The sequence below is a fragment of the Achroia grisella genome, unplaced genomic scaffold, assembly GCF_030625045.1.
Source record: "Achroia grisella isolate CSIRO2021 unplaced genomic scaffold, CSIRO_AGI_Agris_v1 utg598, whole genome shotgun sequence".
NCBI lineage: Eukaryota > Metazoa > Arthropoda > Insecta > Lepidoptera > Pyralidae > Achroia > Achroia grisella.
The window spans coordinates 1,393,381-1,410,685 of NW_026712958.1; the positions used below are offsets into that span (position 1 = coordinate 1,393,381).

At 33.8% G+C, this 17,305-nt stretch overlaps 2 protein-coding genes across 2 annotated transcripts; both read right to left on the bottom strand.

The window, feature by feature from the left end:
* Positions 1-66: 66 nt before the first annotated feature.
* On the bottom strand, positions 67-2,561 carry LOC131848889 (DNA repair and recombination protein RAD54-like). The gene has a single exon (XM_059198846.1). The coding sequence runs from the start codon at positions 2,501-2,503 to the stop codon at positions 206-208; it is 2,298 nt and encodes a 765-aa protein (XP_059054829.1). The 5' UTR covers positions 2,504-2,561; the 3' UTR covers positions 67-205.
* Positions 2,562-5,843: 3,282 nt separating this feature from the next.
* On the bottom strand, positions 5,844-11,596 carry LOC131848893 (leucine-rich repeat-containing protein 47-like). Its single transcript, XM_059198853.1, has 6 exons — positions 10,896-11,596; positions 9,618-10,052; positions 8,155-8,314; positions 6,954-7,056; positions 6,397-6,558; positions 5,844-6,209 (listed from the first exon to the last, which is right to left on the bottom strand). Exons 1-6 carry the CDS (start codon positions 11,515-11,517, stop codon positions 6,099-6,101), a joined length of 1,593 nt encoding a protein of 530 aa, XP_059054836.1. The 5' UTR covers positions 11,518-11,596; the 3' UTR covers positions 5,844-6,098.
* Between the last annotated feature and the right edge of the window lie 5,709 nt (positions 11,597-17,305).

The window sequence follows — 17,305 nt, forward strand, 5'->3', positions numbered from 1 at the left end:
GAAAAATTTGTTATACAATCAATATATTTTTTATTTATTTAAAATAGTTTTTTTTATTAACCTTCTTGTATGTATATAACTGTCTCACAATTATATTTTCCATAATGTTACTTATGTTATAATAAATATTTACAATTAATACAAACCAAATATGTTATCCTTAAAACAGAAAAAATAAACATTTACATACAGATCATCATGATTTTTAAACATAATCTTCATCAGCACTATCATCTGGTTCAGAGTAATCTTCATCAATTTCTATTTTCCTTCTCTTTTTTTCTTGAATGTTCTCCTTCTCTTCTTCAATATTCACCTCTTTTGCTTCAGTTTTAGCAGAGCGATGATGGAAAACAAACGAAATAGTCTTTGCTAAATCCCAACATTGCTTAAGTACAAGATCAGCCAAACTTTTCTTATCAGCACAGTGATACCAATTAGATAGATCAGAAGTACAATCAGAATTCTCTGGAGGCAGTGTTATTTGTATATTATTCACACATCGTTTACACTTAAACTTACCATGAGTGTCCGATAAAGTGTTTTCCTCTAAACGGAACAAATCTTTGAGGTCTTCTGATGTGAAATGACGGAGGGACTCCTCGTTTTGATCGACTACTGTGTCGCTCAGTGCTTTCTTATGCGCCTGCCTTTGGAATATCTTCTCTTCAATTGTACCTGTCGCTAGAAGTCTGTAGATGTAGCAAGGCTTCTTCTGCCCATCGCGCCAAACTCGAGCCATGGCTTGATCATCATTCGCCGGATTCCAGTCCGGGTCAAACATGATTAATCTATTTGCACCAATCAAATTCAAACCACATCCCCCAGCTTTAGAACTCAACATAAAAATCCACTCCTTTGATTCTTTATTATTAAAACTTTCGACAACTTTAGCTCTCTTCTTTATTGTCATTGAACCATCAAGTCTTACATACTGGTAACAGCGTTTCCTGCATAATTTCTCAAACAAATCTAAAGTTTGTGTATAATTTGAGACTAAAACTATTTTGTCATCTGTATTTGTTTTTAGATTAGCCAATATACAATCCAGGATCATTAGCTTACCAGAATATTCTGGTTTAACATCTTTTATATCATAATTACTTGGTAATAAATCTCTAGCTTTCTCAAAACCTTCAGATCTTTCCATGATTTTATCATAAACTAAGTCGGGGTGATTACATAATTTCTTAAGTGTAGTTATACTTGATAAAGCACTTAGTGTATTGCTCTTCTCTCCAGTGCCTGCAAATTTGTTCCTAATAGCATCAGAGTTAATGAAATTCTTATATATTTGAGTTTGAAGTGGCGTCATTTTGACACAAATGACTTGTTCAAACTTCACTGGCAGATATTTTGTGAGTAGAGTGCTTGTTCGTCGGATCATACACTTGTTTACAATAGAGGTTAAGGTTTGCAGACACTCTTGTGCTCTTTCCCTTTCCTGGACAGTTGCTAATGCATCCTGGCCTCTCAGAATAGGATTCTCATATCTCTTCTTAAACTCTTGAGCTGTGCCCAGTATACCCTCGTTCACAAAATGTACCAAACTGAAGTACTCTGTTAAATCATTTTGAATTGGAGTCCCTGAGATTAATATCCTCCTTTTAGCTTTCAAACCCATCAATGCTTGGTATGTTTGATTCTCACTATTCTTTAGTCTATGCCCTTCATCACACAGTACCAGACCAACATCAGAAGAGTGTAATATTTTTGAATAGATCCTAAATGTTTCATAAGAGATAATTAATACTGGTGTAGCAACTCTAGTAGCTGAATAAGTATTCATAAATTGCTGCAGCTTCAGTGTTATGTCTGCTTTAGATCCGCCATCCATTGGTAGAGCATTTATTCTCTGTCCAAGCCATTTGTGAATTTCATTATACCAGTTCTTTACTAAGCTGCTTGGGCATACAATGATAGCTTTACATATAGTCGGTTTGCAGTCTGGCCCTTGTCTTAAAAGAGTCCAAAGTAAGGTAATGCATTGTAAAGTCTTTCCTAAACCCATTTCGTCAGCCATTATGCAGCCATAAGCATTCTCAATCTGTTTGCCCGTAACACAGTCGTACATAAACGTAACTCCCTCTCTCTGGTGCGGTCTTAAGATATTTCCTAATATTGGATCAACCACAACTGCTACTTTAATATCGTTAGCATTCATTTTCATCTTCTCATGTTCAGGGATGTACGGAGGCCGGTACAAAACCAATGCATTAGGCTCATCCGGATCGTGCAGTGCCCGTCTAACTTGACTGCGTTTTAGTCCCAAACTTTTACTGCAATACGCTGAAACGTAATTAGGTATAGGTACCTTGAAAGGCTTGCTTAATATCTGCCGGATTAGATTCTCATGTTCCGAAGAAGACAAAGATTGCGAGGGAGATTTTTGAGCGAGCGGTATCCGGGAACATTCCCGCTTCTTTCGTTTCGAATTTAGTAATGGGCTCTTAAATACGTTGTCGCCGGAGCCAATTTGACTCGGCGCTAAGCTGCGCCTCATTGTAAACGGAATATTATGGTACCATTTATTTAAATTATAATGAAATAAACATCGGAATACAAATCAAACTTTCAAATTGATAGGAGGGAATAGCATTTTTTTGGCTGTCAATGTGACAGTGACAGTAAACTGTTAAGAGTTAAGTTGGGGCCGTAGATAGAGAAATAAAATAAATAAATTATAATATTTAGATATTATAATAAACATTTCCACTTGGTTTACCTATAAAATTAAAGTCATTGGAGGTTTATAATTGTTTTTCAAGAAACAATTGTAAAGTCAACGAGTAGTTTTTGGGATAATCAATTTTATAACTCTTGGCATGCTAGGTGGATAGGTTTAGAGTACAGCCTTACCAACGATGAGTGCGGGTTCAATACTTCGTACGGTTCATACATTAAAAAAATATATATATATATAATAGAACACTAGTATGAATAATAACACAAGTTCGTTTTAGCTTAGGACTAGATGGCGCTGTGTAAATTCCCCAGTGATTTTTATTATTAAGAATGCTTCGCCAATAATATTTGAATACAACTTGTCATTGTACAAGTCTACATCATTTCGGACTCCCGGTCGATTATATACGGACCAGGAATAACCTGACATTGAGCGTGACGCAGCTGGAGACAATTCACAACAAGGAGTTCGTGGGCCGGGTCCCCACCAACATGCTGCCGACCTTCATGAAGGACTACTGGCTGAAGGGTGTGGTGTATCGGCGGTACCGTGGCAGATTGCCGTGACCACATAGACAATATCAATATATTAGTTTTATAATATTTATTCCAATGTATAAGTTTATAAGGTATTTATATAATATGGGTCTAGTAGCCTGAAATAAATAAAAAAAATAATGTCATCAGGAAAAAAAATTGCAAATAGGATTACAAAAATACTTTATTAAACAAACAGATAACAGAAACTTCCTCTTATGTTTTAAGATTACATCTTGATGTGTAGACAATTGGTTTCATAGATCACAGACAATTTGTAAACATTCTTTACATTTGCTCAAAATCAATTTTTTTTAATTATCATATTCTTGTTTATATTTATTTATTTCGTATATCTCATAAATGGCTCTAATGATTTGTATTAATGTAGGATTCGTGTTTTAATTATATTGGTGTTTTTTTCGGAAATAAAATCTGATTATACAAAAACTATATTATTTTTATATGACCATCTCGTAAGTTTTTTTGTCCTTAAATTGTTGCTATTCGATAATATTTTTATTATTTAATAATAATATATTATATATATTATTATTTTTATGAGTATGGATCGATGTTTGTTACACTTTCACGTAAAAACTACTCAACGGATTTTGACCAAACTTTAGCTTATACATCAGAATAACGGCTATAATTTTAAGATGTATTATGTGTATTGGGATAAATATAGTAACACATATCAAGTAAGTGATATTCAGACCAAGTTGTGCGGGCCAGCAAGTTATAAAATAATATCAAATAGCAACAATTGCATATTAGTATAAAATAAAAAAAGACAGATATGATGCCTTCCCGAGCTACTGCGGTGACCGTCCCGAATACCACCAGTCTACTACACTTCATAAACCCTCTCCAAATCATCACTTTCCGTCTTCTAGTATTTAAAGGAAGTACAAAATAGAGTTTATACAGGGAAAGGTGAGTGTTACTAATGTGGACTAAAAACCCCATTGCTAGCAATGTGATAAATTCATAGTGAATTTACCATGATGGGCTAATTGACCTGATCATCTTATCATCCACTGGTGCCCAGTCAGTGTAAACGGTTAGCACAGGCGGGTGCACCATTCCATTATCATCCATAAGATCATATTCCCGATGCATGCCCATGGAGGATCCATCCAAGTTTTAGGTCGTCAAAACTGAAGCTGTTGAATTTACCATGATGGGCTAATTGACCTGATCATCTTATCATCCACTGGTGCCCAGTCAGTGTAAACGGTTAGCACAGGCGGGTGCACCATTCCATTATCATCCATAAGATCATATTCCCGATGCATGCCCATGGAGGATCCATCCAGGTTTTAGGTCGTCAAAACTGAAGCCTTTCTCTTATATTACGGATGAGAGAACGTTATTTAGAAGACATTTTAAAAAGCCGAGTGCTCGGTCGATCAGATACTTTTTGTTTTAAGAAAAATATACAACCTTTCACATACATTATGACCAACAAAGCTACGTTCACAACGATGATCACATAAATTTTATATTATTAATATAGTTAAACGGGTTTTAAACGAATAATGGATTTGCCAATAATCTGAACTGCATGCGCGTAAAATTCTACCGATCATCACGATTATCCACGAATAGTACGGGAGGTCACAGAACTAAAAATATCCCAATTTTAATTGGGAAGATGGTTTAAAGTTATCATCTGCGTGGAATACAGTGATTAATAAATTCAAATAAAATTCAGTAATATCGTTCTATAAGTGTAGGGATACCGGTGTGCGGTGTGCCGTAATTTTTGTCATACAATCTAATGACGGTAGCTGAACGAACTGCCGGCACCTATCTGCATTGACAATCACTGTAACTCCAGTCGAGCTAGAGTCCACGGCTAGTGCAACCTAGTCGAAACGTCGAGAGGTAAATTTATTTACCATAAAGTTATTCGAGTTATAACCCGTCTAATTATATTAATAATGTATACAAAACGCGGAAGTTTAAAAATATGTATCAATTTTAAAATTATACAAAGCACTACCTACCTTAATACTTATGGTTTATGATATAAAATCGTATAAAATTTTATAACTATTGTATGTATGTTTTTGCATCTAACTTCACGCCAGACTTATGTACATATTACAAATATAGGACCAAATTCTGGAAATAAATTCCGATCCATTGACAAATACATGCAGTAACTAGCAAAGTATTTCGTGTTCATTGAATCAAGCATACGGCCCACCTGATGTTAAACGGTTACCATAGTTTAAATACTGACATTATTTATTTAGTACCCATAACAGAAGCTGCGTAGCTTGGGGCTAGATGGCGCTGTGTAAATTGTCCTGAGATATTTTTGAAATATATTATTATAGAATTATTTGGTTCATAATTGATTAATTTTCAAAACAACAATTTAAGAATAGATTGGATTGGAATTAGACTTCAGAATAGACCTAACATTTTTTTTACACTTAGTTATGTTCAGTAACACAAAATATGATGGCCTACAGTAGACAAAAGTAAAAGAGTAAAAAAATAAAATAAAAAATGAAAAGCAAATAAAAAGAATCAAACATAACGGAAATTCTATTTCCTTAACACGGTGATCACTTGTATTTAGTGCAAATAAGAATATTTTAGAAAATGGCGCTACATTCTCCCCCCACCTAAAATTACGATACTTGATAATCACTAATTTGACATTTAATGTCAAATCCATACAAAAATAGACAGCCATGAATTATAATACAGTTGTTTACATATATTTAACAATTTTAAGTGAGGGGGTATGGTTATAGCGTATGAAATCACATTGATTTTATCACATAGACAACCAGATTGATACATGGTGTTTAGATATTAACACTGGGCTATCAAGTCTGGGGTTAGTTTTTCGTCTATTTCTTGGGCATCCTGTATACTTTAACATTGGGAGAATCTTCATATACACAGTCTGTTCGGGATGGGTACACACTTTTGAGGTTACCTTCTGGGTCCACAACTTTTACCTAGAAAAAAAATATGTAATAAATATTTATAACTGCTTCTAAAACTTTATCTTTAAAACTACGCAATGGATTTTGAAGCGGTTTTTTTTAATAGATAGAGTAATTCTAGAAGAAGGTTTATATATATAATACATGTACACCCGTGCGAAGCTAGGACGAGTAGCTAGTTATGATTATAAAACAATACCTGTTGTACAACGAGGGTGTGGTAATCAGCAGCTTCTTGAGCATCATCTCCAATGCCAAGTAATAAGCATTCTTGCAATAATTTATTTAAAACTGTTTTGCAGGCTCCGAGGGATGCATGGGAGGTCACTTCCACTAGCATGTTCTTCGATTCATGCGACATCTAGTAAAGTAAAAAATGTACAAATAATTAAGAAATATTAATAACTAGCTGTGCTCGCGACTTTATCCGCATGGAATTTAACGTTATTATTTCTAAAATAAAAGTAGCCTAAGTTACTCCTTATTACATCAGCTACCTGCCAAAAAAAGTCCCGTCAAAATCGGTCCAACCATTTCAGAGATTAAATGGAACAAATAGACAGACAGACAGACAAAAATTGTAAAAAATGTTATATTGGTGTATGTACCATATTTATATTTATATGCATGTGTACATACACCAAAATAACATTTTTTACAATTTTATTTATATGTATAGATTATTATTATTATATTATTATATGTGGATGAACCATTCCATCATCAGCTAAATATACATTTTGATAGTATACATACCTTGGTGTCTTCACTATTGGTGATGGGAGGGAAGCTGATCACCTTCCCACTTGCATCCTGTAGACAGGGATACTTCGGCTTGCCTTCCAATAAATACAGGTATCTAGAATAAGAACAGATACATTATTTTTGTAAAGACATACATAATATACATAGAAAACATCAAGACTGATAAACAATCAAAATCATGAATACAAATGTGTGTACCGCGTGAGGAATCGAACCCGCGCCAATAGGAAGTAAGGCAGTGGGCTAAACCGCAAGATCATCAAGGCCGGCAATATATACATAGGTTATTTGCTATGTAAAAAAAATATCTAACAGGTTCAATGTTCTAATGCCAATTAGTGGTACGCGTACCCCCTGGGGTACGTGCGGCTATCAGTAAAACAAACATACACACACTCACAAACTTTCACATTTATAATATTAGTGTGATTGCTATATTTAGGGGTACACAAGGTTTGAGGTCCTTTCTGAAGTGGTATGCAGCAAAAACTATTTGGGAACCACTGTTCTAATGGTTCAGAAAGGGGATTGTTAGTAATGTGGACTGATGTTCTTATTGCTAGCCATGTACCATGTCAGTACCTCCATGCGGTTCCCCCTAGAAACCATCATGGTGAATTCCTGGTTATTTAATCACGATGGGCAAACTGACCTAACTTCATGCTCATCTTATCATCCTGGTGCCCCGCCAGCATAAGCCGTTAGCGCAGGTGGGTGCACCATTCCATTATCATCCATAAAAAATGGTTCAGAAAAACCTAGCAGGAAGACGTTTTCATAGTATGGTTGTGAGTGACAGTACAGTAAAATATTTATATTAAGTTATAAGACTTAAAATTCAAAATATGTTTATTTATATAGGTCTATTACAGACTCCTATGATATGTCAAATCTACGGTAAATTTGGAATGATTTCAAAATGAGAAGAACTGACAAGATTTTTCTAATAAATGCTGTACATGTTTACAGTAATACAGATTATTTTATAAATTCTAATTTGGGAGAATAGTCACCACCCAGCACATGCTATTGCAAAAGCAAAAAGTCTAATCAGTGTTCGTAACGTAACTTACTTGTGTATCAGAAAAACCAAAGTCGGAAGTAAATAGAAATAGAGGAGGTAGGAAGGAAGGAATTTCCTTAATATAGTTGTGAGCGACAGTAAAATATTCATATTGAGTGTGAGACTTACTTGTGTATTCCAGAGAAGACATTTCGCTTCTTCTCCTTCCTCAGAGCCTCAGCTTCAGCTGTGAGCCGGTGGAACAACTGTTCTCCCGTGCAGGGCTGCAGCCGCGACAGCGGTGTCAGAGTCAACTGGGTCGGTGCCTTCGCCGTGTATACAAGGTCGCCTGAAATATGATGACGGTATTTACAAACTTTCATCTTTCAACCCTGTTTCGCATTAAAAAGTAGCCTATGTCCTTTCTCAGTGTCTAGATTATCTGTATACTAAATTTCATTTCAATCGGTTCTGTAGTTTTGGCGTGAAAGCGAGACAGACAGAATTACATTCGCATTTTTAAAGAAAATTTCGTAAAAATTTATAAAGTTCAGCATATTGAAGTAATTAAAGTTGTTTGATCATTGGGAGCGTTCAAGTATTACGTAAGCAAATTTATTACAATTATTTAAGCACCCCCCCAACCCCCAACCTCAACCCCCTTGCCGCACTTAATCGTGAACGAGTGCTGTGTGTAGGGACTGGTTTGCTCTATCACTACGATTGATTTAATCTCATTATGTATTGATATTTGACCCTAATAAATTAATGCTAGTTGGTAGTTTGTATTCACACGTTTCGACTTGTAAAATGTGAACTTACAAGGATTATTTAAAAGAGCAACACATAAGTTTCTTATTCATTCTTCTTGTGATGAGATAGTTTTCCTAATGAGCGATTAATAGATAAAAAAAAATGTTATGATTAAATGATTTTCTATTCTATTCATTATTGATATTTTAATCTTCCAAAATGACATGATACCAGTAATACCCTGGACATCTTTTCATTGTTATTTTGGTGCCCTTCATTTGTTTAGACCAGTGGTTCCCAAATAATTTTTGCTGCGTACCACTTCAAAAATAACCTCATACCTTGCGTACCCCTTATTGTAGGAATAACACTAATATTATAAATGTGAAAGTTTGTGAGTGTGTGTATGTTTGTTTTACTGATAGCCGCACGTACCCCAGGGGGTACGCGTACCACTAATTGGCATTAGAACATTGAACCTGTTAGATATTTTTTTTACATAGCAAATAACCTATGTATGTATTGACGGCCTCGATGATCTTGCGGTTTAGCCCACTGCCTTATTTCCTATGGGCGCGGGTTCGATTCCACACGCGGTACACACATTTGTATTCATGACTTTGATTGTTTGTCTGTCTTGATGTTTTCTACGTATATTATGTGTGTATTTACAGAAATAATGTGATTTCTACAATAAGGGGTACTTATTGTAGGACACACACTAATATTATAAATGTGAAAGTTTGCGAGTGTGTGTGTATTACTGATACCCGCACGTACCCCTTGATGCAACCTCACAAACCTCTGGGGGTACGCGTACCACTAATTAGGAAACACGGGTGTAGGCAACTAATACCACTTACCACCATAAGATATATATACAGAATATCATAACATACCTGGTGCGATTTTGTTCAGGTCATGTGTTGCAATTGTAGCTACATTTCTCTTGTCACAAACGGTGTCGTGCAACTTTGTTTGCAGTTGTATGAACTTCTTGAACAGAGCCTCCGTAAAGTGCAACTGTGTTATAATACAGCACAATATATACGGACGGACAGCACCTACTTCTGATTCAATGATTTTGACTCTCAAAACATCATCCTCTACATGTAAAATCCTCATAGAGTGACACAGGTCGCAAACATTGTCTTCTGTGACCGGTTCTTCTTGCTTCTTGCCTTTCTTACCCTTGCCTTTGCCTGTAGCTGGTTGGTTTTGGTCCACTTTAGGGCAATGCTCTCTTATATAGTCCAGGACTTGCTTGGTACGGCACTGATCGACTAGCTTCATAAGTCTCTTATCCGACAGTTTGTTGCCTTTGAGGTTTAGTTCTGTAAATATTTAATTTCATAATATATAGCATGTATTCCTTATATATAAAAATTACGTGTCACGTTGTTTGTCCGCAATGGACTAAACTACTGAAGCAATTGCAAATTTGATTTGCACATAGTGTGTAATTTGATTCAACTTGAAAGTACAACTTGGCTTAAATCTCAGACTTACTGTATGTGTATATAAAATTTCATAAAAATCGGACCCTTAAAAATAAGTAATTTTAAGTGACACAAGGGAAATATATATATATTTATTAATATGGGATCAAATATCTGCCCCGCTCATAATGTGTTAATTATAATACTACTACAAACAAATATTATTTATTTGTAGTATTTATTTATATTTACATATAAACTTGTGAAATTATATTGCACAATAATTGCATTATATGTTGGAAACAGAAGAATAGAACAGAAGATATGTTGGTCCATTAATTCGAATTAAAATTATTATAATAAAAATAAATTGTTACTGGCCAATCAGAAAATATTATTCCAAATTCCTATTTGAATTTATAGTTCTTTCATAGTACATTCTTGTTTTATACTTTCCTAGTATATTTCTATAGGCCACATGACAGCCTGTTGACATTCAGATGTGGAGAAAAAAAAAAAAATATAGACTAATAGGACCACAGTTACTGCTTAAACATATGTATAAATCTGTAAAGTTAAATAATGGCTTATATTATATTATTTTTATATATTTCTACATATACAGTCTTTTCTGTTTCACCTACACACAAATAAAATAAAACTACAACAAAAATAGCTCTGATAACTTTGGATACGAGAAATAAATGAAATATATATGAACAATTAAATGAGACTGACCTTTTATTTTTGTCATATTTGCCACCTCACCGGGTATAGTCTTCAACTGATTGTCTCCGATATCAAAATTCTTCAACGACGGCAAGCTACGAGCAACGTAACTCGGTATCTCCTCAATTACATTACCCTTCAACTTTAGATCAGTTAAGTGTGGCAAATTAGCTGTCTCCACGTCCGGGAAAATGGCCAGTTTATTGTTAGATATATCTACAGTTATTAGATTAGGCAAATCAACAATTTTAGGCAAATTCTCTATAACGTTCGAACTGAAATTTATGCTAGTCAGCTCTTTCATGTTATTTAAACTATCAGGTATACTTTTAATCTGATTTCTTGAAAGATCCAACACTTTCAGCTTTGACAGAGAGGTTATGTTTTCATTGAACGACTCAAGCTTGTTTCCAAACAAAAGAAGCGATTGTAAGTTGACCAGCCTTTTTATATCATCAGGAATACTTGTGAGACATGTGTCGCTGATATTCAAAAGATTCAAATGTAATAATTGAAAGACATTTTTGTCCAAACCACTTTCGGAAATGCGTTTCGAAATCGCAGCTCCCGCCAATTTGATTTCATGGCGGTTCTCGGATTTCGCAGTCAAGACTTCTGGCCAGGCGCTCATTTTGATCACTTTTTTAAATAATGTATATAAAAAGCACTTGTAACATTGATTTACTTAAAAAAATATTACGCACGGCAACGGTTGTAGAAAGAAAATTAAAATCATGATGAAATAAATGTCATTAATCATTTCATGTCAACTCAACTGTCAGTCATAAAACTGTCATTTACTGATAAAGTTCAATGATTATTGCCATGGCCGTATGGGCTGATTCCTTTTGCCTTTGCCTGATGTAGGAAAAACCGACGTAATAAAAAATATTGGCCAAATTGCAGACAGAAATAGGGTCCTCCACCCTCCCATGGCATCATCCCATCATCCTGAAAGCAATCATTCCCGGGGTACGGGTTTAGAAACCTTTCATTTTCTAATATAATCTTTACAAATCTACTTATCAATATCTAAACTTTTTTTTACTTGGACCACAGATAACATAATATTACATACAGATACCCCATCCCATACAAGAAAATGGTTCCTTCCTAACTCGGGCTATTCTTCGGGCTATTTTATTTCGCCACCGTAGCCGCTAGATGTCGCTAGATCTGAAGCAGTTCGGATTACTAGTGGGTGCTTAGTAACAAAGCATGAAAATAGATGGCAGTCAATTCAGTCTACATGACATCTGTTTTGCAAAGATATGTATATAATAGATATGTAGGTAACTGTATCGTGTACCTCATTAGGGACGATTCAAGATTCAATGTAAATGTGTAGGTATAATATCGTTAGCCGACACTCTGCAGATATGGCTTATGTGCCAATGTATATACCTATTATGTTATGGTTTATTTTACATTCCATGCCTATTTTTTTGATATGTTGTAACGCGTCTGCGCTATACGTATAGCCCGATTTTGATACTTTTATACTCGTACGTATCAAAATAAGCTAATGATTTTTATTTCAATCGTTATGTGTAAGAGACTGGTTTTATACAATTAATTTACTGGTATATACCTCATGTATTCTACGATGTACCCCTCTTTTCCTAATGAGAATTCCGCTATATCTTATATATAAATTTTGTATCACAGTGTTAGTTGCTATATTTCTCCCACATTTTGATGAAATTTGATATGTATACTTGCCAGGTCTGAGGTAGGGTTGTTATCTATTTTTTATACCCCTAAGTCATAGGGGTGGCCTACCCCGAAAAAATATTTTTTTGTATTATGGACAATTTTTTATTTATTTATAATGTTACATTGAAAATACATACACGCCTAAATTTTCACCCGTCTTTCACCAACCCCTATTTTTAATAGCGATATTCTTACAAATATTATAAATGCTAAAGTAACTCAGTCTGTCTGTTTGTCTCGCTTTCACGCCAAAACTACTGAACTGATTTAATTGAAATTTGGTAGACAGATAATGTAGACCTTGAGAAAGGCTACTTTTTAATGCGAAAAAGTATTGAAAGGGGAAATGAAAGGCTATATGAGGATATCGTAATTTTTAAAGTCTGATCTTGTAAGATTAAGTGAACAGGGTTGGTCTAGGTTTTTCATTATTAGAAATGTGTAACGGGGTAACAGGTTATTTAGTGCGAAATTGTGTATATTACAATAAAATTTAACGAGAAAATATTATAATGATGTCACTGGGACACTCATTGCCTTACTACTATATCGTCCGTTAGTCGCGAACTTTCTGGAAACACGAGAGGCGCGCTCCTATTGGTTAGTAGATGAGGTAGACGAGTCTCACGGCGCCGCAGCGTAAGTACTTACTATAAATACGTAGTATACATATGGGTGTTACAAATGTTTTTATTACGAGTAATATTACTCTGTTATCTAAGCAAGTAATGTGTGCTTATTTTGAACTTGATAACATTCTGAATTACTCGTATATCTTTCAATATCTTTAGCGGTATAAACCAGGTTATGTACTACTACTAGTATTGTTAGTGAGGGATAAAGTTGATGAACAAAAATAAAACAATATTCGTATTAAAAATATATTCTACTAATATTTTTGGCATTATTTTTAAGTTTCTTCCAAATACAAGGGGTCTGACATGGGGTGTTATGTACCTACATTAAAAGATACTTTTTGAAATGTATGAAATGTATGTACCTACATTAAAAGATAATTTTTGAAATGTATGAGATGTATGAAAGAAATGTATGTACCTACATAAAAAGTTCATTTTTGAAATGTATGAAATGTATGAAAGAAATGTACGTACCTACATTAGAAGATAATTTTTGACATGTATGAAATGTATGTACCTACATAAAAAGTTCATTTTTGAAATGTATGAAATGTATGAAAGAAATGTATGTATGTACCTACATTAGAAGATAATTTTTGACATGTATGAAATGTATGTACCTACATTAAAATATAATTTTTTAAATGTATGAGATGTATGAAAGAAATGTATGTACCTACATAAAAAGTTCATTTTTGAAATGTATGAAAGAAATGTATGTACCTACATTAAAAGATAATTTTTGACATGTATGAAATGTATGTATGTACCTACATTAGAAGATAATTTTTGACATGTATGAAATGTATGTACCTACATTAAAATATAATTTTTTAAATGTATGAGATGTATGAAAGAAATGTATGTACCTACATAAAAAGTTCATTTTTGAAATGTATGAAATGTATGAAAGAAATGTATGTACCTACATTAAAAGATAATTTTTGAAATGTATGCACCGTACAATAACAATACACGTTAAACATCATACCACAGAGTCATACGCAAGTTAAAAACAAACTGCTATGATATATTAATGAGAAAGGAAAATCAACTTTATGGTATTCGAGTTAGGGTCGATTTCTCTCTTTTTTTTAAATACTATTTTAATCTTACCAGTTGCCAGTATTCGAAGACAGCTACGATTCGTACTCGATATTTTAAATTATTATGTAATCGATTATTCAGTACAAATGTAAATAACCAACGACACTAATAATGTACTACTATATTCCGTTCTTTGAAATAATGAAAATTTACTGTTCACAACGACTCATTAAAAGCATCATTGAATAATGCGCTGTAATAAAATCCTGTTATCGATTATTAAAAAAAATCGATAATACATGTATTTATTTTTAATATGACAACACTTCATACATAAGTATTATTGGAAATAGTATTACTTGCTTTTTCGGCTATTTTTAATTTACTTAAAAAAAATTTACATGTTTAATTTACAATAATAATATATTAAGTGCTTATTATTGGAAAATATAAAAAAGACATTTAATTAGGCCGATACAAATGACGACAATGCCATCTATGAAAGCATTTTGAAAACATTGAGCCCCATATTAGCACTGATTAAAGTGTAATTAAGTACTAGAAAATAACAAAATGAGTAAATATATGAAAATTACTTTTCTAAACGCATTATTTCATTTTAACATGTATATATAACTTTTTAAAAATTGATTAAACATTTTTGAAAACACAGTTTTGTTTTTTAAAACGTTTGCAAAACTATGAAGAATTCCATCGATACCAATCACGCCATCTATATGCCACTTTTAGCAATAATAATGGCTACTTCCTCATTGAGTGCCACTGCTTGGACAAAATCACTCGTGGTGAAACGCCTGTACCATACCTATTTTTAGTATTTGGGAGAATTGTGTTTTTTTTTGAGAAGTTTCTTTTTTTTATTAACTGCCTGCTGATGTGTTATATATTATTAGTCACAATCATTGTTTCGGATAAGATATTATTGGCTAATTATATTTGAATATTTCCATCATCGAGTACGTCATTTATCAGTCGAAACTTGATGTGAGCATGACTAATGAAGAGATATGTTAATTTTCCATTATATACTACATAATACAATCTAACATTTAGGAAATCCCTATCCCAAATGTTATAAACTTGCTTACAACTCGTCCGCTCCGTTCGCGGGCTGCTCGTATAATGCTCTTTTTGTCCGATGTACAGACATAGGCCGCCAGGGGGGATTGTTAGTAATGTGGACTGATGATCCCATTGCTAACAATGTACCATGTCAGGTTGACCTCCACGCGGTTCCCCCTGGAAACCATCGTGATAAATTCCCAGTGAATTTATCACAATGGGCTAACTGACTTGACTTCATGTTCATCATATCATCCTCCACTATTGCCCCGCTAGCGTAAACCGTTAGCGCAGGCGGGTGCATCATTCCATTATCATCCACTAAAAAGACATAGGCCGCCAACGGGGAAAGGGGATTATCAGGAATGTGGACTGAAGATCTATTGCTAGCAATGTTGTCAGGTTGACCTCCACGTGGGTCCCCTTGGAAAACATAGGAATAAATTCCCTGTGAATTTGTCACAATGGGCTAACTGACCTGACCTCATTCATCTTATCATCCTTCACTGGTGCTTCGCCAGCGTAAATCGTTAGCGCAGGCGGGTGCATCCATTATCATTTACTAAAAAAAACATAGGCCGCCATTTTGTGACAAATATTTGTGTGTAAGACGTAAGTATATAATCTTTCAAAAAATATAATGAATTATTATTATTATTGACTCCAAACATTCTTTGTGTCAATATAATGTCTGAGTGATAAAAAATTAACCAGAGAAGCAGCAGTATCCTCGTTACTTGAATGACTTGAATTTAAATATACATATATCTACTGCGAAGAAAAGACTGGAAATCCGAAGGTCTTCCTTCGATTAAATTTTGGTCTCGATGGGTCCGTTTCGCAGAAGTATCGTTACAAAGAGTGCAAATCCAAAGTGCAGAGAGCCAATTCTCAGTATATGCGTGTAAAATTCATTCTTTGCGCGGAGTGCGAAACACGATGTGATCTTACAGTGAATTCTTTGCGCGGAGTGCGAAATACGATGTGATCTTACAGATTATACGTACATATATACAGAGAATTGGCTCTCTATCTAATATATAATATATATTATATAATAATAATATTAATATATAATATATATTATAATAATAATATTAATATAAAATATTTTTTTGTAATGTGGCATTGAAAATTAACTAAAAAAAACTATTTTATTACCTTTTTTATTATCTATGTTTTTTTATTATATTATATTGTTTTTATATGACATAAGTCAATTTTAATATACAAAAAATATTCTACAACTACAACGGTGCCGTTTTACTTTTTGCTCGTCATCTTGATCTCCATCCTTCACACTACATTGTGAAGGATGGAGACCAAGACGACGAGGTAGGTAGGTATAGTCGTGTATTATGACTTATGTCATATAAAAACAATATAATATTGTTTGCACCGCCAACAACTTATCTCTGCACAACTCATGGTTACCTGGTAGAAAATGCCATTAGGTGTTAAGTCCGCCATATGTACTCTTCACTTATGTATGACGTGTATTAAAGTTATTAAAATAAATAAATAAAATAATATTATAAAAAAGTTAGATAAAAAAAAAGGTATAAAAAATAGTTCATAACAACCATCAATCCAAATTTTTTAATAGCGATTTAATTTATAAGACAAAACTACGTTTGCGGGTTATTATCGACGTATTGAATGAATCCTTGATTTCTCCAAGATAATACTATTCAGACAAGATGGCAGATAAAGTAAGTAGGTAGGTACTTATTTATGATTAAGTAACTAATATAGAAATCAATTAATCGACATTATTTATCGTGTAATCACTGGCATTAGCATATGTACTAGATATTTAATAATTAGTCTGTATTACAATCGCAATGGCAGTGTGGGTTTTTTTTGCAATAATTGCTGTTACGCAAGCGTCGGTAAGTCAACTTTCAAAGTATTAAATGGCTAACGGAAATTTTG

Coding starts and splice junctions, on each gene's coding strand:
- LOC131848889 (XM_059198846.1), bottom strand. CDS start 2,503: ATGAGGCGCAGCTTAGCGCCGAGTCAAATTGGCTCCGGCGACAACGTA.
- LOC131848893 (XM_059198853.1), bottom strand. CDS start 11,517: ATGAGCGCCTGGCCAGAAGTCTTGACTGCGAAATCCGAGAACCGCCAT. Junction 7,057..8,154: donor GTCTTCTCTGGAATACACAA/GTAAGTCTCACA, acceptor TTCTTATTCTAG/ATACCTGTATTTATTGGAAG. Junction 6,559..6,953: donor CCAATAGTGAAGACACCAAG/GTATGTATACTA, acceptor TTACTTTACTAG/ATGTCGCATGAATCGAAGAA.